The sequence below is a fragment of the Poecilia reticulata genome, linkage group LG12, assembly GCF_000633615.1.
Source record: "Poecilia reticulata strain Guanapo linkage group LG12, Guppy_female_1.0+MT, whole genome shotgun sequence".
Classification (NCBI taxonomy): Eukaryota; Metazoa; Chordata; class Actinopteri; order Cyprinodontiformes; family Poeciliidae; genus Poecilia; species Poecilia reticulata.
Window position 1 is genome coordinate 25,251,493 of NC_024342.1, and position 24,599 is coordinate 25,276,091.

Sequence of the window (24,599 nt, forward strand, 5' to 3'; positions counted from 1 at the left end):
CAACAACGGATTCATTTACATTTACGAGAAGAGATGATCAGACACCAGAGGACAAAAGGTAAAAAGATTYGACAGGTTTCCTGTTTGCAGGTTTCTCTCCGGGCGCTCCGGCTTCCTGCCACAGTCTGAAATCTCCACTGAAATGATCCAGTAGGCAGAGGTCCGATCGATCGATCGATAGATAGACAGACAGATCGACAGACAGATCTATAGATAGATAGATCTATAGACAGATAGATAGATCTATAGATAGATCGACAGATCTATAGATAGATCTATAGATATCTATAGATATATAGATACAGATATATAGATAGACAGATAGACAGATCTATAGACAGATCTCTAGATAGATAGATCTATACAGATAGACAGCTCTATAGATAGACAGATAGAGATCTATAGGTTGATAGACAGATCTATAGATAGATAGATCTATGGATAGATCGATAGAGATATATAGAGATCTATAGATGGATAGATATATAGATAGATCTATATAAACAGATCTATAGGTAGATCTATAGATAGATATATATCTATAGATAGATAGATAATAGAGAGATCTACAGATAGATATATCTATAGATAGTGATAGAGATATATAGATAGAGATCTATAGATGGATAGATCTATAGATAAATCCATATAAACAGATCTATAGATATACATCTATAGATAGACAGATAGATCTATAGACAGATAGACAGATCTATAGATAGATACATCTATAGATAGATTGATAGATAGATCCATAAAAACAGATCTATAGATACAGATCTATAGATAGCTCTATATAGATAGATATCTATAGATAGATCTATACAGACAGATACAGATCTATAGATAGATAGACAGATCTATAGAGATAKATCTATAGATAGATATATAACTATAGATATAGATCTATATAGATCTACAGATCTATATATCACGCCAGATATCTATCTATAGATAGATATCTATAGATACATAGAGATAGATACAGATTTATAGATAGATATATAACTCTATAGATAGATATATAACTATAGATAGATATAGATCTATAGATAGATAGATCTATAGACAGATACAGATATCTATAGCTAGATAGACAGATCTATAGATAGATCTATAGATAGACAGATCTGTAGATACAGATAGACAGAGCTATAGATAGTAGACAGATCTATAGATAGATAGATCTATAGAAAGATAGAGATACAGATCTATAGATAGATCTATAGACAGATAAACAGATCGATAGACAGATAAACAGATCGATAGACAGAAAAACAGATCTATAGACAGATAGACAGATAGACAGATCTATAGACAGATAGACAGATAGATAGATATGGAGCTGTAGATAGATAGATAGATCTATAGATAGGTTTCTCTCCRGGCACTCCGGCTTCCTGCCACAGTCTGAAATCTCCACTGAAATGATCCAGTAGGCAGAGGTCCGATCGATCGATCGATAGATCTATAGATCTATAGATCGATAAATAGAATCTACAACTAGACATATGGAAGACCAAAACTGACATAATAAGAAATAAAAAACAAATATGTAAACTAAAGAATAAATATATATCCGACATATATATATAAAAAATAAAATATATGGGTGAAAGTAGTTTTAAATTTAAATTCTCGGGGGTACAAAAAAACCCAAAAACTATCCATCCATCCATCCATCCATACATACATACATATATAGTGACGTGCGGTCAGGGGAGGCAGGTGAGGCTCTGTCTCACCCGTCATCATGGAAAAATAATATATAATATAAAATCATTTTTATTGCCATTTTCACCCTGTGGTTTGTAGTATAAAGTATTTACTTTTACTTAGCTTAACCAATTCTGTTTTTCTTCAAAATCGCTGGATTTTCGCATTTTCCCATTCAAATGCTCAGAAGCAAAGTAGGTGACCGCACGTCACTGATTATATATATATATATATATATCTTGAATTGCTACAAAATAAAGCTGTATTTCCTCCCTCAGCCCACAGGCTGCAATGTTGACACCTTGAGATGCCATGAGACCTAAATTCTGAACATCATGGCATGGAGTGCATCCCAGGTTTCCATGTCTGCCATATAATCATTAATTTAGCTTTTAAACTGGTTATATTGATCCTGTGTCCAGACAGAGGGAAAATCAGTAGCCCAGCATCATGGCCTGTTTGTTCTGAAGATCCTGCAGATTCTACTTCTCTTCCTAACATGGCGCCTCCTCACCCTGAGTCATACTGATAGGAGGAACTACAGAGCTGTTAGGTTAAAGCTCATCTTCTGAAGTTGGGATATTTTTCCTATTTTTCTGTAGGTCCAATAACATGCATGGTGTCTAAGTCATATGTCAGTGTCTCACCAGTAATGAACCTCACCGCACATCACTGATATATATATATATATATATATATATATATAGTCCAAGTTTGTCGTTTACTGAACGTTCAGAAATTACAGCGGCTGTGATGAGCCAAGACAAAGGTAAAACAACCTGAACGGGTGATCAACTCTAAACCACTCGCACATTTTTATTCTCCGTCTCTCTCTGTCATTTAAGCACACCCGTTGCCATGGCAACCTCCTGCGCTCCACAAGCCGACCAGAGATTATGTTAAAAACGTTCAGTCCATTATGATATTAGGTTTGCAGGCTTGATATTTATTTTGCGATCATTAATAAGCCTCTCATGAACACAGAGGTGGTTGATGAGTTAATTTTAAACTCCTGCTCTGCTCATTATTTTGATAATGGAACCGAAAAGTGCACAATTGTGCAACACCTTATTGAAACAATAATCACTGATATTATTATTGTTGTTGGGTCATTAATTTGAACACATTTTGTTGATTTTTTTGTTGTTCTTTAATAAAGTTACGAACGTTTTAATAAGGACCCAGAGGAGGACGTTCTGCTCTCAGCCTCCTGACGCCGTTCAGTTTGTCACCTCATGCTGAGATCGACTCAAAACCCTCAGCGATCGACGTGTTGCAGCCCTGCTCTACAGCACGAACAGTTCAGAAACAATATGGAATGGGAAAAAAGTTATTTATTAACTGATTAAGTCGTGTTTTAGATTGTTCTTGAAAAACKAATCAGTCACGGCTGATTAGTGGGTGAACTCACTGCTGCACAGTGAACCCACTGATTTTATACAGCAGACAGCCGCTCCCCTCTCTTGCAGGTACTACGTATCCTAAATCTTTTAGGGGTACGCAGTAACCTGCCGTACCCCCTACTTTCACCCCTGGCTATATCTCTTTAGCATTAGCTCTCTCTAAATATCATGTTGGTGTAGCGCTTTAGTGCCGTCTTTTGCTAAATACTGTGTTGCAACAGCACTTTAGCATTAGCTTCCTCTGAGAAGCCTATTGATGCAGGACTTTGGCATTAACTTCTGCTAAGTACCTTGTTTGCACAACACTGTCGTCTCAACTTCCACTAAATAACATGCTGGTATAGTGTTCAGCATTAGCTTCCACTAAATACCATGTTAGCACAACAATTTAGCATTAGCAGGACTAATATTTCTGGTTAGTCCTTTATGGTTAGCAGAGCAAATTTTTTTTATTTAAGGGTTCCCACCACTTCTATTGATAAAAGATTATTCAACACTTTATAGCAGTGTGTCCAAAGTCTTTTATAAAATTAACAAGACAATACATTAAAAAAAGTCCTTTTAAAATATCAAGAGTAAATGTATTACTAATAAGGAGACTATTAAAGAAACAATAGGTTTTGAGGTTTACCTTGGAGAAGCGGCGGCTGTAGTGAGCCATGACGCTGGGGTCGGGACATTCCAGCTTCTTGATGATCTCGAAGCTCTGGTTGAGCTGGGTGAAGATGTCCACCACGGAGCAGGAGAACAGCGCGTGCTCAGACGTCTGCTGGAACTGGATCAGACTGGGTTTAGTGTGGAAACAGCAGCTACTGGTAAGAACAGAGAAATGACAGCTGAATGTTCCTACTCCGTCTTTCTTGTCTCTCTCCAGCGCTCCATTCATGAACTCCATCGACACATCCTCGTTTTCATCCAACCACTGCAGAACGAACTGCACAAACCAACTAAAACAGAAAAACAACCGTTAGCACCAACATCCACACATTTTAGTCTCTGCTTGAAAAGTTTAAAACCTCACGATGGATATTCAGGAACGACATCCTTAAAGATGGGAAGCTCCTTGACGTATTCATTGTAGAGCCACTTGACTTTAAAGTGCAGGTTCATGTAGTCGGTGCTTTTACACAGTCGGTGCTTCTCGTGCTCTGCAGAAAAAACACAAAACAATTTTTATAAACCAAACAAATCCTGCCGTTAGCAATACAATTAAAGCTACAGTATGTAACTTTTACAGAGAAAAACAACAAAACTTTAACATATTTGTTACAACTGTCAGAGTGAGTCAGACAATCTGTGGGAAGATCGGTCTCCACCTCCAAAAACAACCAATCAGAGCCTAGCGCTGCCAATCATCCTCATGTACAACTTACCGCCATGGGAAAGCCGTTTATCTAGCGTCATGCTAACTGGCCTTAGCATTCACAACAGGCTACGCTAAATTAAGCCTTTTCTATAAAACTTTAGAAAAACATTAAAAGATGGAAATAAAAGTAATTTGAATAGATTTTAAATAAGAAAGACATTTTATTGCCTAAAATGTAACAATATAACACTCCTTTCATGAATATAAAAGAAAAAGTGTTTTTATCTTAAATGTGAAATGTGTATATACTTTATAGTTTTGTCTTAATTACAGCTCTGAATATGTTGGGTTTTTTTTTTAGTTTGTGTATTTTGGATAACAATTAATCAATTACTGCATTAGTTGACAGTTATTTCAATAATCGATTAATTGCGATTAATCGTTCCATAATTTCAAATCCTTAAAAGTTGTGAATTTGGGAAAAATTCACAACTTTTTTCACACACTAAGTCAATTTGAGGAAAATCTAACAAAAAAAGAATCATGTAAAGATCTAAAGGTATTTAACTGAGACCAACCTTCCAGAGCGTACTTCATGTCCTGAGCGAACAACGTCCACATGACTTCAGCTGAAACTTTTCCAACACTCAGTTCCTGTGGAAACCTGGTAGAAAAGATTTCACTCAGAAATCAAAACCATTTTGAGGAAAAAACAAACAAGCCGTAGACCAAAACGGACGACTGACTGATTGAGAACAGGTGTGTAGGAGTTCCTGTCCTCCTCTATGATGGAGACGATGAGCATGATGAGTTTGGGCCAGAAGTCCAGGTTCTTGATGCTGGGGCCCTGCTCCTCCAGGGGAAGCTCCTCCTTGTTCTGGAAATTAAACCTCAACTTTACCAAATAAAAACCGCCATGAATCTAACAGAATCCCCATAATGCGTCACTCACTGCGTCAGCAGGCTGGTACTGTCTGCTGTAGAGTTCGTGGCAGTTGTTGAAGATGTAGTCGTAGGTGGAGTTGAGGCAGGCTTTGACGCAGTCCCTCACCACCTGACTGGCTCTGGGCGGAGACTGTAACTCCTGCACCTGAGAGAAAAAAAAACAACTAAATCAGGTTACAACAGTTCCTGGAACCATCAGGAGGTTCATCAGCTTCAGCAGATCCAGAACCAGCTCAGCTAACCGTGAACCGATCCACTATCAGTGTCCTATATGGAAAGAAATATCACAATATAAACTTTTCATTATTTCATTATTTAGATTTTAACTGTCTGAAAAACTTTTATCCAGTTTTTCTCTTGGCATTTTTTTGCTACTTAAGTTCTGCTGCGCTGAGCTTGGCAGTTGGTGGTTACCGTAGCAACCATTAACTGACAGCCCCTCCCCTTTTTTCTGTTGCCATCAGTAACCGTGGGGCAGAAGCTGCTGGGCTGATTTTAGCCACCAGCTTGAGTTTTTTACTGTCTTATTAGAATAAGTCCAGTGAACCTGTGGTGAAGTCGGCCATATTGGACCAACAAAGAAGCTAACATGGTAGAATACAAAATACCTAGGAAAAAAATATACAAAAACAAGCATGTTAAGTTAACATGAAGCATGAAAATGAAGAAATACAGAACTTGAGGTTGTTTGGTACCTTCATCCTGAAGAAGGTGATGCTGGTCAGAAGATCCACTGTTGATTTCAAATCTTGCAGCCGATCTTTGCTGCTGGCAGGAAAGTGGTTCTGCACAGAAAAAACTAACTTTAGGGATGCACTGATGGGCTAAACGATTTTCAAGTAAGATAACGGAAATGGAATAATATCGCAAGAATTTCTCTTCAATATCAATAAACTTTAATTTCTAGATTATTTTCCATTTTGTGTAACCAATAGTTTGGTGCTTGGAATGTAAAGTCACTTCCTTTACATGTAAACGTATTAACTTTTCTGAGTGAAAATATACCAACAGATTTTTAAACATCTTTGAGGCGTTTTATATACAAAACTTACCCGATAGGTAGAGAGATCAATACGTAAGGAGTTGTGAAGCTGGTCTAGAAGCTTGACAAAACGCTCTTTCTGTAATGTGAGGAAAGAAGAAATGTAAAATTGTGCCCTACATTAATAATAGCAAACCGTAGGGAGAAATGTTGGACAAAGAGAGAGAAAAAAAGAAAAGAATAAGGAAAAAAAGAAGAAGAAAAGGAAAAAGAAAAGAAAAAGGAAAAAAAGAAGAAGAAGAAAAAGAAAAAGGAAAAAAGAAAAAGAAGATGATGATGAAGGTGGTGTTGTTTGTGCTACAGCTGTACAAACCCCAAAGTTGGAAGCAGCGAATCGGTCGGAGGCGGACACGTTGGTGGAGGCGGTGGTGTGGGCGTAGAAAGCGTTGATGTTAGCCAGCAGGCTGCTCATCACTGCAGGAACCCCAGGACACATGTACTTAGTGGACAAGCAGGCAAAGTGTCTGGAGACAGAGACACAGTCAAGGTTAGGTGAGGAAAAACGTTGGTCAGGATGTACGGTGGCCAAGAAGGGCCAACACTACTAAAGCAACACTACATCAAAAAGCCACAATCGAAGTTATGCTGTGATGGTCGTGGTGGCAAAAATGGAAGATATGTTAAAACTAAAGTTATGCTAGTATGACTTCCATTTCAAAATAAATGCTAAAACAGAATTTTGATAAATTGGAAGTTATCCTAAACTTTCATTTTAGAATAACTTCCATTTTAGCATAAGTTCTGCGTTACGTATGAAGAATGACATAAGATTTAACAAGAAACAAAGAGAAAAGACTAGATTTTGATTTCAACGTCGTAGCTTTGTCCCAACTTATTCTTGAGTTGTGGTTGGGGCGCCGCATAAAAATCAATCCAGGGTTAGGAAATGGCCCCCGAACCTCACTTTGAACACCCTCGGTCTGAAGAGCAGGTTTTTAATTTTGACTGACAGGAAGTGGACTCACGTCATGGCCTGGTAGATGGCCTCGATCCCGTAGCGCATTGCAAACTCGTCGACTATCTCCTGCGCCACGTCGTCAAAGTAAAGTTTCCACGAATCGTCTCCTCTGGCCTCGGGGATCCGGACCGCGCCCTGACCCAGAACATCGGTAGAGAAGTGGAACAGGTTCTGCAGCGGATAGAAGGAAAACCATTCAGAACCAGAGGATAATAGGGAATTAAGCATCAGCAACATGGAAGATGAAGGACTTTCATTAATTTGAAATCATGTTGTGACTGGTTGGAAGGTTTTGGGTTTTCTGATTATGGGATTATTGGTTTTATAAGGCTGTAATAAGCTTATAACCAAATCCAACAAAACTCTATTTGTTCCTGCTGAAGAACGGAAACATGTTTGGCTCTGATCACATGACCTACAGGACAAAACAAAAACACGGTCCTTAAAAACTGGTGAATATCAGACTGTCATCCGTKTTCAGTAAATTTTGAAAACAAGATTATAGAATAAAACAGTTTTAAAAACAGACATGTAAGTTTTCTGTTCRCTCACTGACATCAGCTATCAATCAATCAATCAATCAAATTTTATTTGTATAGCACATTTCAGCAGAAAGGCATTTCAAAGTGCTTTACATAATTAAAATAAAAACAGCATGTGATATTGAATAAACAGTGAGAAAGAGATTTTGAAAAAGTTTAAAAAAGATAAAAACATTAAAAACATTGATCCACGTGAGGAGTAGTGACGTCTTACAAGGACCTACATGGAAGAAAAGTCAGAAAATGAGCTCCAAACAACGTGGCTGTTTGCATAATGTGGTGTCCAAACGCAATAGGAAGTTTATTGTAAGGAAAAAGTGGAATAAAACTGTTCCACATGCAACAAGTGATAACCGCAATGTGTTCTTCAGATACATTAAATCGGCATCCAGTGACAAATTAAAGAACCTCTGTGTTATTTTTGACCAATATGTGAAATTTAAAYCAACATTCTGTCCTTTTTTCTCTCAAACTTCTGACTTTTCTAGGAATTTTGACATTAATATCAGAAGTCTGGCTTTTTCTCAAAATTTAMAATTTTTCTCAGAATTTAGACATTTTTCTCAAACTTGTGACTTTTTCTCAGTGGCCCTGATCCTCTTCTGTATTATGGAGATGCATCTGAAGGCGATACCTCATGCAGACAGGTGTACTGGACGTGGTACGGAGCCACTTTCTCCTCTCCTTTGATCTCCACRTTGATTTGGAGGCGAATGGCTCCCGACACGGCCGACTTGTCCGTCCGCTTCTCTGTAATTAAACACAGTCATTTGGACATTTGCACCTTTCTGGATTCATAATTCGGCTGCAGCTCCACAGCACCTCAAGCCAGATCTGTTCACTGTAATTACAGGTTATCAACATGGCAGCTCCATTGCAGGGAGTCTTTGTTTCTGCAGCGCTAATAGAAGTCCTCCGRCTGATAGTGAGCTGCTCAGCCTGCTATTTGCCTGACAGGGTCGTTATTAGGGGCAATTTTCACACGTCAGCAGAACGGATGATTTCCAGCTATCTGATTATCTTGTGTTGAAAAAACAGGAAATGGGAAGAAAGGAGAAARAGGACCAAATGGTTTGGGAATGTTTTATGGCATAATGTCACAGCTGGTTATAATCAAAGGTGGGGAATGCTAGCCAAAAAGTTAGTTCTGCTAATGCTAAAGGGCTACAACAACATGTGATTTAGCTGAAGTCAGTGTGCAAGCACTTCACTAACACAATACTTAGCAGAAGCTAATGCTAAATCACCACACTAACACAGTACTTTGCTAAAGATGACACTAAAACTCTGCACCAAGAAGATATTTAGCAGAAGCTAATGCTACAATACGACAACAACACAGTATTATCATTGCTTAGTGCTGTTATTGCWAATCTGATTTTCATTTTTTTGTTATTGTGTGAACCTTTGTTGTTCTGTTCTGGTGGCCATATTTGCATTTGTCCMCTCTGTACTGACCCAGGTTGTACCAGACGTCCATTTCTCCACTCAGAGTTCGAACTTCGATGATACTCTGACCCAGGAAATCGTCAGACTCCCTCTTCAGGCGCTGCTTCACTCTGGACTTGATGTCATCGTCTTCGTCCCAAACGCGAACTTTGATGCGATCTGAAGAATTATGGCACTCGCTAAAGAAAAAAAAAATTTAAAAAAGATACAAGCTTACCATAAAAAGAAAGAAAAGTTTCTGTTTGGCCAGTTATTTCCYGTTTCAATAATGCGTGTTGGCATTTAATCCATTTGACTCCCTTTAAATGCAACCATATTTGTAAGATAAATAAAAATAAAAGAAACTTTTAAAGGAAAATTAACATGTTTTCCAGGAACATACATTTAACTGCCAAAGGCATCGTCAAAACAAAAAAAGCAAATTAAAAAAATGTTGGKTTTTTTTTTTATTTCCAAATCAAGAGGATTCTTTACTCACAAGTGGAACTTTTCCTCCCATACTGGGTTGAGGTTTCCATAAATGGTCTTGGTTCTCTTCTTTGTCTTGCCCACCTGGACGGTCACATACGGGTCACTGGAACCGGTCTTGTCTTTCGCCTGAAGTCCCTGCGCACAAACCACTGAAACAAAGACAAACATAATCGTACACAGAGATTAACCTGTAAACAAAGGTATTGATCAGAGTGGTACCTGTGATGGTGATCTTGGCCGACCACTTGGACGTCCCGTCCAACACGCTCTGCTTGATGGTCTTCATTTGCTGAGCGTGAATGGCTTTGGTGACGACGAACACCTCCCTGATCAGCTCAAAGATCTCTGGCTTGTTCCTCTCTCTGATCTTCATCCTGTCTTTCATGGCCATGATGATATTCTGGGTACGGTCCTCTGCTCCGTGTTTGGAGCTTTTCTCAGCCGCACCTAAAAATTCAACCAAAAATCAAAACGCCGGAAACATCAACTGACAGAATGTGGCGCACCCACTGCCAGTGGAGGGCTAATCCACTAATGTGCTAATAGCAGAGAAAAATAAGTATTTAGAAAATATATAGCAAATTTAGTTTCCAGTAAATATATCCAGTAAATTCAGAAGGGCTAATTTAATTGGTGTTTTTTAAACTCGGTTTTGTAATKAAACTACTCACCAACGATGATTACCATTGGTATTAGCTTTGAAGTTGTCAAAATGCATGATAAATGTACRCTTGATAATTTAATAGAAAAAAGACGCAACTCTTTTCCTTATTTAGCAACTCTTTGCTAAATAATATCAACACTACAACAACTAGATAAAAAGGGCCTTTAAGAAAAAACARCGAGGGGAGTAGCTCCGTTATGCTAGGTTGACTATGACAACATTAACGTGTAGATGTGATGTGGAATTCGGTGCGTTTCGGTTCAGTTAAAAAAATATAAAAATGGCTGCCAACACATTAACTCTGACAGATCATCAGTACAACAAGTGCTTAAATTAGCTAATCAAGCACTGCTATGTTAGCTTAGCTAATAGCAGCGGTAGCTAATCTACCACAATGATCACTTATTAATAATCACAAAATGGAGATCTAGCCTAAAAACATCAAACTAAYGGACTGAATGTTTTGTTCTATATTGGGGAAATGTTTGAGTCTTTGTTGATGTTGAATTCTTTTGTATAAAGTTGTGGTGTCGTCCATTGCTATGGCAACGAGTAGCTTAGAAAAACACGGAGAGTGAGAAAAAAGAAAAATACAAGTGGTTTTGAATGGGTCTTTAACGGTTTTTCTGTTAGTTTTCTCTTTCCTGTGGCACATAGCCCTAATGAATCATGTCTACATTAACAGGTTTCAATTCGTTAGCAGGACGGCATGTAAAAGAATCGTCTTTTTGTCCTCCACTTTTGTGGACATGCGTAAAATTTCCAGATGTAAACAATAAAATGAAGCTCGTCTATACTCACGTTGTAAACAATCCGCATTAAGAAGCTCTTGGCACTTTTCATGGCACTTGACGCCGCACTCGGAGCAACGCATGCCTTGGCGGGCRATTCCCCACAGCAGCCCCTCACACTCATAGCAGTAAGTGGGAGTGGTGGCGGTCCACACCTCAAAGTTATGCGGCGTGGTGCAGGAAATGGGGTAGATGAGCGCCTGCAGGGTCTTCTTGTACACGTGGTTTTTCTACGAATAGTTGGAGATCATGTGTTTATTATGTAAGGTGGGCAGATACRGGTGAATAAAAAGACAAAAACTAATTTTTACTCATTCTTTGAAGTTAAATCAGACCAGAAAGCAAGTGTGACTCCAATTAACCATTCAGAAGCTTGTCGATGTAAACCCAACAGACTGTTATCTGGGATACTGACCAAATGTAACAGAAAACATCTCTAAAATATATTCTCACCATTTGAATTTAGCAAGTAGGGATCATTTTGGTAATTCTAAGAGAAAGAAAAGTTTGGTCTGACTTAACTTCAGACTGTGAGGAAAAACATGTTTATCTGTAAATATCTGGTTTACGCTGTAGGTGTAACCTTTAAATGMGTATTCTTTCTAAAAACCCACATGCGGCCTTGAAAAAAAGGCAGATAAAATAAAAAAGCAAGTTAGTTTTACTYACCAGCTCCTCGTCCTTGAATGAGGACCGTGCCGCCATGGCAGAGGCGATCCCTGCCTTCCTGGCTTGAACGAGCGACTGAACAGGGAACATTTGCATAAGTTTGCATCCAGTAAACAAATTTATGCGCCACACAAAAAAATAAAAACCCAATGCAGCTCCGTTTTTATTGCTGTAGCAATTTGGAGTGATGGTGGTTAAAGGAGAGGTCAGTGGGGTTAGCACAGTTTGGTTTTCTTTTCAGTCAAAAACCCATGTGAGTGTTGTTAGTTTTAGGCAGCTGGAGATTAACAGGAAATTTAGACCAGAAGTCCGAAACAGAATAACAGCACTTTGCTTACCAAGTAAATTTGGTTTAGTTTCTAGTGCAAATATCCTATTACACTGAAATGAGGAAAGTAATTTACAAACAACTCTACGGCATAATAAAGCAGCCTGTTTTAAGTTAGTCATTTTTTAAAATCRGTTCTACTGGGAGATTATTTCACTTAAAACAAGATATTTTGCCATTTTCTAAGTGAAATAATAATAACCAAACTGAAATCTTATCTAAGAATTATTTCATGTAAAAAAATTAGTGAAAAAAATGTAATGAACATATTTTGTATAGCCCAGATTTAGGTTGCTAGGTAACGGGCGGAATTCCGCTGGGGTTACTAGGTAACGGGCAAATTATTTCACTTGTAAGAATACATTTTTCTGAAGTTGCAAGTGAAATAATCTGCCAGTACTAGTAGTTTTTCATCAATATTAAGGAATTATTTACTGAACAAGCTCCTATATCTTGCTGAAAAGTTGCATGTAAATTAGTTTTGTCTTATTTTATGTGAACTAAGATATTTGTGCAACAATCTAGACCAAAATACTTGGTAATATTTTGTGATTTTGCAATGTGAACTGTGTTAGTGCCCTGGAGTCACTAATTTAAACTAGTTTTTAACTAACAGAAGTCAGGAAAGCCACAGGGTGAGGGAATGATTGGTGAATAATATATAATTGATAATATGAAGCAGGAAGGAAAGTCGCCCAGGACCTACAGGGTGCATGCAGGTTTCTATTCAGATTAAACCGGTGCACCATGCTGCTAGATGCGTTATCACCCCCTACTTGATGTTTTTTATCTATTTTTACCCCAGCAGGAAAAGGGGAGGGGCATCTGCGTCTATAACTTACCATAGCCTGACCAGGAAGAGAGAATGCATTCAAGAGAGTTGTGGGGGAATAGTTTCAGGTTTAGGAGAGGAGGGAGAGAAAAATTAGCATTCGTTTTTCACTACAYACATTCGTATTAAGTTATCACCCTTTAATAAACTTACATGTAGAAGATCATATAGTACATAGAAGTCGTAAAGTATGTTTTTGTTCCTATCCAAATGTTTATTTCTGGTTTCACAGTTGTGCCCTTTTGATATGTTTTCAGTTGGAGATGCTACTTTGTTTACATTTTTATACGGAAATGCTCACTTTTTTGGACAGAGAAGGACTTCATCCTGGATACAATATCATGTTTATATTTTTACATGCAAATATGAACTTTTTTCTTTCACATATGTTTTTTAGCTAAAGACCTTACTTTCACAGAAGCTCTTTGTTTTCGTTAGAGTTTTTAATAACTTGGGTAGATATTTGTAAATATCTTCTAAAACATGATATGTTTTAGAATCTCAATATTCTAATATTCTTATGATTTTGTAAATTGCATTGTAGTGTAAATATGGCATGGGTTAACTTCAAGAATAGTTTAATAAGTATGTTTTAGTGTATAAATAGGATGCTAAAAGTAATATGCTAGGCAAGTATATGTATAATATTTTAAACTATTAAAATAGCAAAAAWTATATATTTCAGTTTTAGTTATTAATAAAAGTATTCTTAAAACACTAAAATATGGACTAGAAGTATATTTTTAGCACACTGAGTATACTCCACTATATTCAGAAAATGAAGTTCAAATATACCATTTTTGTTCTGGTCCACCAAAGTTCTGCATAAAACTTTGAACATCACATCATTTTCCTTCCCCGTTAAACTTTGAGATACGTTTTGTTGTTTTTTGTAAGAATTTCCAATAAAACACTGAAATGAAAGCTTAACACATATAAATGCACACAAGGCAACRTAAGAGCGCAGCAGCGACATCTGTTGGTGTCACAATAAAAAACTTGAAGCTAAAACAAACATGACCTGAAAAATAGAAGTGAAATAATGAGTGAACGGTACTGACCACGTCGCTGACCAGGGGGATGGGCTTCTTCTTACGCAGGTCTGGCATGCTGTCGATTCCATACAGACCAGATCCACCACTGCCAACATAATGAGGGCAGAAATTCATTCAACACAGAAAACCTCCATTTTGTCTGCACTGGTAGACAAAGCATTCACATTGTGATCAGTAAACTTTTAACACCCACCTGCTTAGAGTTGCTTATGGCTAAATTGCGTGTTTTGATATCTGATGTTTTTAAGGTTTTTATCTTTACTTTTCATCTAGTTATTAACTACTTTTCATTTCTCTTTCACTCTATATAAAGGCCCCCCTGGAAAACTTCCAAGTTAAACAAATCTATATCTAGGGGTGTGAGAATCCTTGTTAAATGGCGTTTTAACTAAAACTGAGGTGTGAGACGTTTAATTGAAGTCCTACAAGGTTTTAATGTTTTTAATCTTTTTTAACCTTTTCTCTTTTTATTTAAAGAATAAAAAAATTATCTTCCGTCTTTCCAACTGTTTATTCACTGTCACATGCTGTTATTTTAATTATGTAAAGCACTTTGAAATGCCTTGCTGCTGAAATGTGCTATACAAATAAAATTTGATTGATGGATTGATAACAAGGTAAAACTTACCCTGGTTTAACCCAGGCCTGTCTGGTGTTGGGCTCCACATCTCTCACCTGTGGGAATATTTTAAAGATTTTAGTTTGAAGACGTTTAGGGAGGAAAGGAAAAATGGTTCTGGTTGAGYTTAACCTCTCTGATGTCACATAAAAAAMYTTWWTWRKTWWTWAAMYYMAWWAMYKKWMMAAWWRKKRMCCYKKKRWKKTKRAAAWKRRRAAAAAAAACAAAAATATATTTTATTTAGTAGCACAAAGGTCAAAATATAAAAATAAAGGAAGAGACTCATAACAGTATGGAGGAGAATTTATCAGTTGTTGACATYGGTTTTCCCCATCAGAATGATATTTTAACGCAGATATTCCCTTACTCTTAGTTTTGGTCGTAAAACTTGCAAACAAAATAAAATACATGCAACCCATATTGTTTTCATGTTTTCTAGACGGGAAACAAGTGAGAACAAAAAACTCCACAAAAAACACATCAGGAGGGAAACATGGGAGAAAAATTAAAAAGAAGGCTAATATTTTATGTGTAACCTGATTTTCTTCTCTYCCAAACTCTGAAAAAAAGACAAAACAATAGATCATAGAGAATATAAATTACATAAAGTAGTTTAAATGATCTTTTTAAAAATTCAGGCACATTAAAGTCTATGTTCACTCATTGCAATTTTTTGCTGAAATCCAATTTCATCCCCAACATCCAGGTTGGATCCAAAAATTAAATCTTCAAAAACTATAAATCAATAAAACCAATTCATACCAATTAATACCCAACCCTAATTTCTGGCATTGTTATTAAAGTTAGAGAAGAAGAAGAATTTAAAGATACCTGAAATGAATTCATCTTGAGATTGGGATCCCTGGGATCCCTGAGACCCGTAGGAACCCTGAGTGGATCTGGAGAATTGACGATGTGTTTGTCTTTTTTCTCTCAATATGCGCTGAAAATTAGCAATTCGCTCTCTATGGCTGGCATCAGTTGGTTTTGCTTTGTCCCCCTCAGCAGGGGGGCCGTTTTCGCTGATCGGCTCCAGGAGACTTTTCGCCCGTACGACAKGACTGTGGTTTGGGGTTACATCAATGCTGGACAACTCTCCATTGCTCTCCACGGTTTTTTGTGCCAACTCTAATGACTTATACTTAGTTGGAGTGGGAAACTCTTGTGGAGAGACTGGTGTATTATGTGTTTGACTGGTCCCACTGTCCCCCATTGCAGAGGTAAACTGGTGAACATCCTTCTCTTCRGGTTCACTGGGTCGTCTAACTGATGATGGAGACAACTGAGAGTCAGGAACTCCCTCATGAACTCCCTCATGGTTGAGGACTTCAAACTTCCTCATTTCCCCTTTCAAAGCAGATCTAAAAGTGACCACAGCCTCGCTTAAGATCGTTTCGTCAACCTTGTCGATGGGGGTTTTGGGAGTGGTCTCTGAATCTATCTCAGAAGATGTTTGTGATGATGATTCCAGTACTTCCTCTCTGGAAAGGCTCTGATCTGTCCATTCCCTGTCCAGACTCTCAGCCGACCCCAGATCAAGAGTATCTCCAGATGATGGATATTCATCGCAGGGCGAATGTTGCACCGGGTAACCGTCATCGCAGTCTGTCAACAGCACGGTAGAGCAGCTTAAGCTCCTGGATGGCTCGCTGTCGAGGTCGTTCGCGCAAACATCCGTTGTGTGGTAACCAGAGCTTCGGGAAAATGGGCAGTTTGCAGCGCAGTCACAGTCCAGGGTTCCCTCTTCAGCTTCACTGGTTGGCGTCCTCCACCCAACCTTACTAGAAGAACTTGAGGAAGAGTTGTACTGCTGTCCAAACAACAGAGAAAGGTGTTCAGAACTGCTGTTTGGGGAAGATCCCACTGCAACACATTGTGGTTCCTTCTTCCAAGTGTCTTGGCCACAAGAGGAGATATCTTCTTCGCTCCAACGCCAGATATTGCATTCTGCATCACCAGAAGGAAAACCTGCTCCCGGGCAGTTTGAGCTCCGAGATGATGACAGAGAGCTGGTGCTGTGGTAGTTCTGCCCACAATGACGCTCCAAGTGGCAGAGCTCAGGATTTGAACTCTGCTCCAAGTTGCCAAAACTAAATGGACGAACATCATCATCAGTTTTGTTGTCTTCTTGCCAGCCTTTAGGTGCTCTAGAGCCTGAATCTTCTCCATACACAGTGTTATCCAACGCTGGACTTGGATCTCTCTCATGGAGACGCATGATTGCGTTTTGTCTGCCCAGACTTCCTCGTCTGATGCGTGCTGTTTGAGGAACTGGACTCGGTTCAGGTGCAGCTGATGCTCCGCAGTACAGCTCCCCTATTTCACTGAGAACCGCGTCGACACAACAAGATACTTCATCCACTGAGCCGCGCACGGATGTTAAATACTGCCTCAGGTCAGATATTTCCTCCTGGATCTTATTGATACCTTTCAACTCTTTAAGGATGTGCTCCACTATGTTACCAGAACCTTGTCCTGCTTCCTCAACTGACATCTTCTTCTGCGCATCATGTTTGGCATCATCCCCAGCTGCACTGCCATCTTGGTGCCGAGTTACTCTCTTTTCCCCAACTGAGGCTATGCTAGCTTTGTTGCCGGTAGAGTTGACCGCTGAAACATCACAAGGGGGATTACCTTCCAGCCCCAGTGGCTTTCTGTGCAAGCTTTCCCCACAGTCTGGGCTCTTTGAGCTCTTTGTCTGCATCTCTTGCCTTTTTGGTGAGACTTGAAATGGATTTTCATCTTGTCCACCAATCCGTCCTTTGGGAAACATTCCTGGTAGTTGGATCCCGTTGTCAACTGGTCCAATGCATGGGAAAACAGCTAGCTCTGCCACAGAGAGTCCCTACAGTAAGACTTTTTGTCGATGTTAGAAGGGAAAAAGAAACATGATTTCAGTAGTTTTTTAGGCAATTTTGTTAATACAACCAATAAACAATTTCTTCACCTGGCAATTTCATTTTTTAGTTAAACTAGAGAAGTTATATTACATTAACAGCAATTACAGCTAATCTATTTAGTAATTTTTATAGAACAAAAAACAGATTTACAGTTGAAATCACATTGCTGCATRCACTTTATGTCCCGCCTTTCTAATATTAAATCAAATTAAACCTCCTACTATTGATGAAAATTAGCTATAGTTAGACTATTAGTGGTTATTCTTATACTAGCCTAATATCTGAATTTATGAAAGTATGTAACAAAAAACAATTCACACGCTTTTCTGTAGAATGCATCTAATTCATTCCGATGGGCTCACCACCTGTCCGAGGGGCCAAAGGGGTCGGGTGCATTGTGCTATGGGCGGCAGCCAAGGGAGGGGACCCTGGCGGTCTGATCCTCGGCTGCAGAAGCTGGCTCTTGGGACGTGGAACGTCACCTCTCTGGTGGGGAAGGAGCCGGAGCTAGTGTGCGAGGCTGAGAGGTTCCGGCTAGAAATAGTCGGCCTCACCTCGACGCATGGCTCTGGTTCTGGAACCAGTCTCCTTGAGAGGGGCTGGACGTACTTCCACTCTGGAGATGCCCACGGTGAGAGGCGCCGGGCTGGAGTGGGCATACTTGTTGCCCCCCATTTGGGCGCCTGTACGTTGGGGTTCACCCCAGTGAACGAGAGGGTAGCCTCCCTCCGCCTACGGGTGGGGGGACGGGTTCTGACTGTTGTTTGTGCTTACGGGCCGAACGGCAGTTCAGATTACCCACCCTTCTTGGAGTCCTTAGAGGGGGTACTGGAGAGTGCCCCTCCTGGGGACTCCATTGTTCTACTGGGAGACTTCAACGCTCACGTGGGCAATGACAGTGAGACCTGGAGAGGCGTGGTTGGGAGGAACGGCCCCCCCGATCTGAACCCAAGCGGTGTTCTGTTGTTGGATTTCTGTGCTCGTCACGGATTGTCCATCACGAACACCATGTTCAGGCATAAGGGCGTCCATATGTGCACTTGGCACCAGGACGCCCTAGGCCGCAGTTCGATGATTGACTTTGTCATCGTCTCATCGGATTTGCGGCCGTATGTCTTGGACACTCGGGTGAAAAGAGGTGCGGAGCTGTCCACTGACCACTACCTGGTGACGAGTTGGCCAGGTAGTGGTCCGGTGGTGGGGGAGGAAGCCGGTCAGACCTGGCAGGCCCAAACGTGTAGTGAGGGTCTGCTGGGAACATCTGGTGGAGTCCCCTGTGAGACGGAGCTTCAACTCTCATCTCCGGCAGAACTTCAAACACGTTCCGGGGGAGGTGGGGGACATTGAGTCTGAGTGGACCATGTTCCGTTCCTCCATTGCCGAGGCGGCCTATCGGAGCTGCGGCCGCAAGGTTGTTGGTGCCTGTCGCGGCGGCAACCCTCGAACCCGTTGGTGGACACCTTCGGTGAGGGATGCTGTCAAGCTGAAGAAGGAGTCCTACCGGGCCTTTTTGGCCTGTGGGACTCCAGAAGCAGCTGATGGGTACCGGCGGGCGAAACGGCATGCGGCTTGGGTTGTCGCTAAGGCAAAAACTTGGGCGTGGGAGGAGTTTGGAGAGCAGAATCGCCTCGTACGGCTTCGAGGCGATTCTGGTCCACCATCCGGCGTCTCAGGAGGGGGAAGCAGTGCAGCACCAACACTGTTTATAGTGGGGATGGTGCGCTGCTGACCTCAACTCGGGACGTTGTGGGCCGGTGGGCGGAATACTTCGAAGACCTCCTCAATCCCACCAACATGCCTTCTGTTGAGGAAGCTGAGCATGGGGACTCTGGGCTGGGCTCTCCAATCTCTGGGGACGAGGTCGCCGAGGTGGTCAAAAAGCTCCTCGGTGGCAGGGCCCCGGGGGTGGATGAGATCCGCCCGGAGTTCCTTAAGGCTCTGGATGTTGCGGGGTTGTGTTGGCTAACGCGACTCTGCAATATCGCATGGACATCGGGGGCAGTTCCCCTGGACTGGCAGACTGGGGTGGTGGTCCCCCTGTTTAAAAAGGGGGACCGGAGGGTGTGCTCCAATTACAGGGGGATCACACTCTTAAGCCTCCCTGGTAAGGTCTATTCAGGGGTCCTGGAGAGGAGGGTCCGTCAGATAGTCGAACCTCGGATTCAGGAAGAGCAGTGTGGTTTTCGTCCTGGTCGTGGAAYACTGGACCAGCTCTACACCCTCAGCAGGGTCCTGGAGGGTGCATGGGAGTTCGCCCAACCAGTCTACATGTGTTTTGTGGACTTGGAGAAGGCGTTCGACCGTGTCCCTCGGGGGTCCCTGTGGGGGGTACTCCGGGAGTATGGGTTACCGGGCCCTTTGATACGGGCCGTCAGGTCCCTGTATGACCGGTGTCAGAGTCTGGTCCGCATTGCCGRCAGTAAGTCGGGCTCGTTTCCGGTGAGAGTTGGACTCCGCCAAGGCTGCCCTTTGTCACCGATTCTGTTCATTACTTTTATGGACAGAATTTCTAGGCGCAGCCGAGGTGTTGAGGGGATCCGTTTTGGTGGCCTTAGGATCGCATCTCTGCTTTTTGCGGATGATGTGGTCCTGTTGGCTTCATCGGAACGCGATCTGCAGCTCTCACTGGAGTGGTTCGCAGCCGAGTGTGAAGCGGCCGGGATGAGGCTCAGTGCCTCCAAATCCGAGGCCATGGTCTTGAGCCGGAAAAGGGTAGAGTGCCTTCTCCGGGTCAGGGGGGTCGTCCTGCCTCAAGTGGAGGAGTTTAAGTATCTGGGGATCTTGTTCACGAATGAGGGAAGAAGGGAGCGGGAGATCGACAGGCGGATTGGGGCAGCGTCTACTGTGAAGCGGGCGCTGTACCGGTCCGTCGTGGTGAAGAGAGAGCTGAGCCAAAAAGCGAAGCTCTCGATTTACCGGTCGATCTACGTTCCCACCCTCATCTATGGTCATGAGCTTTGGGTCATGACCGAAAGAATGAGATCACGGGTACAAGCGGCCGAAATGGGTTTCCTCCGCAGGGTGGCTGGGCTCTCCCTTAGAGATAGGGTGAGAAGCTCGGTCATCCGGGAGGGACTCAGAAGAGCCGCTGCTCCTCCACGTCGAGAGGAGCCAGTTGAGGTGGCTCGGGCATCTGGTAAGGATGCCTCCTGTTCGCCTCCCTGGTGAGGTGTTCCGGGCACGTCTCACCGGGAGGAGGCCTCGGGGAAGACCCAGGACACGCTGGAGGGATTACGTCTCTCGGCTGGCCTGCGAACGCCTTGGGATTCCCCCGGAGGAGCTGGAAGAAGTGGCTGGGGAGAGGGAAGTCTGGGCCTCCCTTCTGAAGCTGCTGCCCCCGCGACCTGACCCCGGATAAGCGGAAGAAAATGGATGGATGGATGGATGGATGGCATCTAATTCAGATAAGTTTTAGGTCATTCATTTGGAAGACCCATTTGTGACCAAAGTTTAAGTTTCTGAGACGTTTCATCAGCGTTTCTTCAAAATGTTTCTCCATAATAACATCTATTTTCACAATAGGGATGTGAAGTACATTCTTTTTTCCCCAATATGATTTAGTTACTGTGTAGTTCCTATCCATACCCAGATGTTTCTTAAAATTAAGATACTACCTGGTTTTTCATATTGATTCTTCTTTATGGAGCAGCTTTTCAGTCCATGTTGGATAGGAAACTACGGAAAATGGAAGTTTCTAACTAATCAACATATTTATAAGGTTTTTTGCTTTGGTCCACAGAACCTGTCTGCTTCCTGAACTCTGACTGATGTGTTTAAAATTACATAAAACTGTTTGAATATGTGTCTTTTTATACAGTCTACATAAATATCTGGTCATTTCCACAGTAAGAGCAGAAAAATGAAAGATTTGCCAAATTATAGTTAAACTTGTTGGATAAATTGTCATTTTACAGACAATTGAAGGATCTATTTTAGACTGAGAGACAACTATAGTCTTTGTAGTGCAGAAATCAGACAAACAGTCCAGTTTGAAGTGACTTCTCAGCTAAATGTGTGGAGGGAACAACCAGCAGCTGCTTAGCTGTCTGTAATTAGGTGCTCTGGAGAGGCAGAGCAGCAATTAGACGACAAACAGATTCTTAATCCTGAAGTTATGTCAATCATTCAAACCCCAACCAGCTGCAACAACCGATCACTCTGAGATTAACGGACGATACTTTACAGGGAAGAAAACTAAATAAAACCTGATTTAACAGCAGATGATTCAGTTATTTCCTGTTGGAGAGTTTTAGTGAAGGAAGGAAGGAAGGAAGGAAGGAAGGAAGGAAGGAAGGAAGGAAGGAAGGAAGGAAAGGGTGAAAGAAAAGATGAATGGAGAGAAGAAATGAAYGAAAGAAGAACATAAAGTAGTAAAGGAAGGATGAAAGGAAGAAAGTAAAAACAATGAAAGGACAAAAGAATGAAAGCAATGGATAAATGGCATACGGATGGATGAATGTAAAGGAGGGAAAGAAGAAAGAAAAGTCATAATTCTGATAAAAAAAATAATATGTTCCTCTTCCTTGGTCCTGATCCTCCTCAGCATCTCTGCTTATTAGTTGAAGGCAGCGAGTTGCAGTTTGGTTTAATTTAAACTAAATTAAAGCTGATATGAAAATCAAAAACAAATCTGAGTTTTAAAAGACGAGGAAGGAAACATTTAAATCTACCTTACACAAAAATTTGTCCTTGCTTTGAAGTTTTCAAATGTCAAGGAACGAATCAAAAGCCAAATATTAACTGTACCAAAAACACCAACAAGTAAATATAAATATTCAGACCTTACCTTGTTGGGAATAAATGAAGGTCAGAGCCACATGGTGAAGATCTGTGAGGCTTTTTTGTTGCTTTATAAGACGTGTTTGCTACATTTCAGACGATTTTACAGCTACAGCTTTAATTTAAGCCACTAAAAGGAGAAGAATGACGGGAGGAGACGCGTTTTCCTCAGAAAGTCATCCTGGATCCCCTCCCACCACATTCAGTGCCCATCCCGGCGCGCAGTCTTCCTCCTCTTCCTCTCTCTCCATATTTTCTGACTAATTTCTAACCTGAGGCTGAAATGCAGCAAATTCTTAGGAAGCATCTTCAGCTTAAACATATTCCTAACATCATGTGGAAAACAACATTTCTRCATTTCTGTAATATCAATATAGAGTAGAGCTGATCTGTTCACTGTTTTTAGGTTGGTTAATTAATTAATAACTAAAGAGAAAAAGGTGCTTAGTGAAACTAAAACTACCACTTTTTCAGACATAGATGCTTTTTCCCATCTTAAATGCAAAATTTATATATTTTCTGTACAATTTTGTGTGCTTTTCTTCAGTAAGTAATTAAGTACAAAATTAGTTGATTGTTTCAATATTTGATTCAAGTTGTCAACATAACATGCTAAATCTTAAATGTTCCTATAATATAAAAATAAATAAAATAATGATAATAAAAACATAAAGGGATGTCGTCTAGTTGTGAACACTACAACAACTAAAATAAGGTCAATTATAATTAAGAAAAAAATAGCAAGGGAAAGCAAAGTAGGTCAGCTATGCCAGCATGATTATAGATATAGAACCGTAACATATAGATGTTATGTGAATTCTGTGTATTTTTGGTTCAGCTAAAGGTTTTTAAAAAGGTGACCTACACACTGAAGATGTTTAAATTAGCTAATCATGTTGGATTAGCTAATAGCAGCAGTAGCTAATTTACCACACCCATCACTTGATAATCGCAAAATAAACATCTAGCCTAAAAACATGAAACTGTAACGAACTGTTCTTTGTGTGGGAAATGTTTGAGTGTTTTCTGGTGTTTAATCCTGAAACATAAAGTGACATTGTTGTCAGTTGTTACGGCAAYGAGTCGACACGGAAAGTTATTCTTTAAAGGTTTTTCTGAGTTATTTTCCCCTTGAGTGCATGTGTGAAATTTCCATATGTAAACAATAACACGCAACATCTGCTGAAGGTCAGTCTTTTTAAAAACGTAACCACTTTAGACTGACTGATTGTAAAAATGGTATTTGACAGGAAAACTAGACAGAAACTTCAAACAATCCCATACATTGAAACACCAAGAGAGGTTAAATTCAACCAGAGTGTCAAAGCGTTGCAAAGCTTATTTAATACATCTTTGTTTTATGTKTTGGGAAAAGAAGTCATAAAGTAAAGAGAAGATGATGAAGATTTTACCTCCCGAAGCTGGACTCTCACTTTGTTGATGGCTTTCAGCCAACGAACTCTAGACGGGGAGAAAGGCAATGGCTGRCCTCCATCATGGAATCTAAGAGGGAGAGTTAATTTCACAGATCCACTTTCAGTAAAAGAGAGTAGAAACCTGAACCAAAACGTTACCGTGGGAGTTTTGGTGCTTCTTTTTCTGATGCGTCGCTGTTTAAACGTGGCAGTAATTCAGTAGACTGATTGTCTACGTCCTTCTCGCTGCCAGTCGAGTGTCTGTAGGAAGGTCCGGTGGGACGTTGCTGGCCGTTGGTGGACGGGTGTAAGCCGGTACTGTGGTAGGAGTGGAAAGACTCTTCYAGTTCGGAGCCGCCGGTGCTCTCGTGGCCGGTCTCACTCAGCTGCGAGCTAGCCTGGCTCAGGTTCCCAGACGACCCGAAACGATTACTTTCCACCGGACTACAGTTGTGAGAAAGGAGTGAGGGAAACATTCAGAAAACTGACGGGACATTTTCTCTTACCTTCTAGTTAAATCAGATAAGTGAGGATTGTTAAATCATAGCAGTTGAGAGTACAGTGGACCCCTGATTTTCTGGAGATTTTTCAGTGGAATGTAAAACCTAGTCCCATGGATCCATTGTAAGAATCAAACCTCAAAACAATATAACTAGTTTAAATAAATCCCACTTACCTGCTACAAGCCATGCGCACATAAAGTGTCAATTGAACA

At 40.8% G+C, this 24,599-nt stretch overlaps 1 protein-coding gene across 6 annotated transcripts in view; it reads right to left on the minus strand.

The window, feature by feature from the left end:
* unc13bb (unc-13 homolog Bb (C. elegans)) overlaps positions 1-24,599 on the minus strand; it is a 73,440-nt gene that overhangs the window by 14,955 nt on the left and 33,886 nt on the right. For 5 of the 6 annotated variants that reach the window (XR_535103.2, XR_001777130.1, XR_001777131.1 and 2 more), the window contains 21 exons: positions 24,044-24,328; positions 23,882-23,972; positions 14,800-14,846; positions 14,178-14,256; positions 13,127-13,132; positions 11,957-12,031; positions 11,298-11,517; positions 10,052-10,279; positions 9,840-9,981; positions 9,371-9,540; positions 8,547-8,662; positions 7,378-7,541; positions 6,726-6,876; positions 6,423-6,491; positions 6,066-6,155; positions 5,378-5,515; positions 5,172-5,302; positions 5,004-5,089; positions 4,141-4,267; positions 3,970-4,066; positions 3,751-3,894 (listed from right to left, as the gene is read on the minus strand). Coding sequence is in view for 3 of the 6 variants with exons in the window: in XM_017307754.1 (XP_017163243.1) it covers positions 3,751-3,894; positions 3,970-4,066; positions 4,141-4,267; positions 5,004-5,089; positions 5,172-5,302; positions 5,378-5,515; positions 6,066-6,155; positions 6,423-6,491; positions 6,726-6,876; positions 7,378-7,541; positions 8,547-8,662; positions 9,371-9,540; positions 9,840-9,981; positions 10,052-10,279; positions 11,298-11,517; positions 11,957-12,031; positions 13,127-13,132; positions 14,178-14,256; positions 14,800-14,846; positions 23,882-23,972; positions 24,044-24,328 (2,656 nt within the window). In the remaining 3 variants the exon portion in view is untranslated. Of the gene's footprint in view, positions 1-3,750; positions 3,895-3,969; positions 4,067-4,140; positions 4,268-5,003; positions 5,090-5,171; positions 5,303-5,377; positions 5,516-6,065; positions 6,156-6,422; positions 6,492-6,725; positions 6,877-7,377; positions 7,542-8,546; positions 8,663-9,370; positions 9,541-9,839; positions 9,982-10,051; positions 10,280-11,297; positions 11,518-11,956; positions 12,032-13,126; positions 13,133-14,177; positions 14,257-14,799; positions 14,847-23,881; positions 23,973-24,043; positions 24,329-24,599 lie in introns of those variants that run through there. The other variant, XM_008424724.2, reaches the window with a different exon arrangement.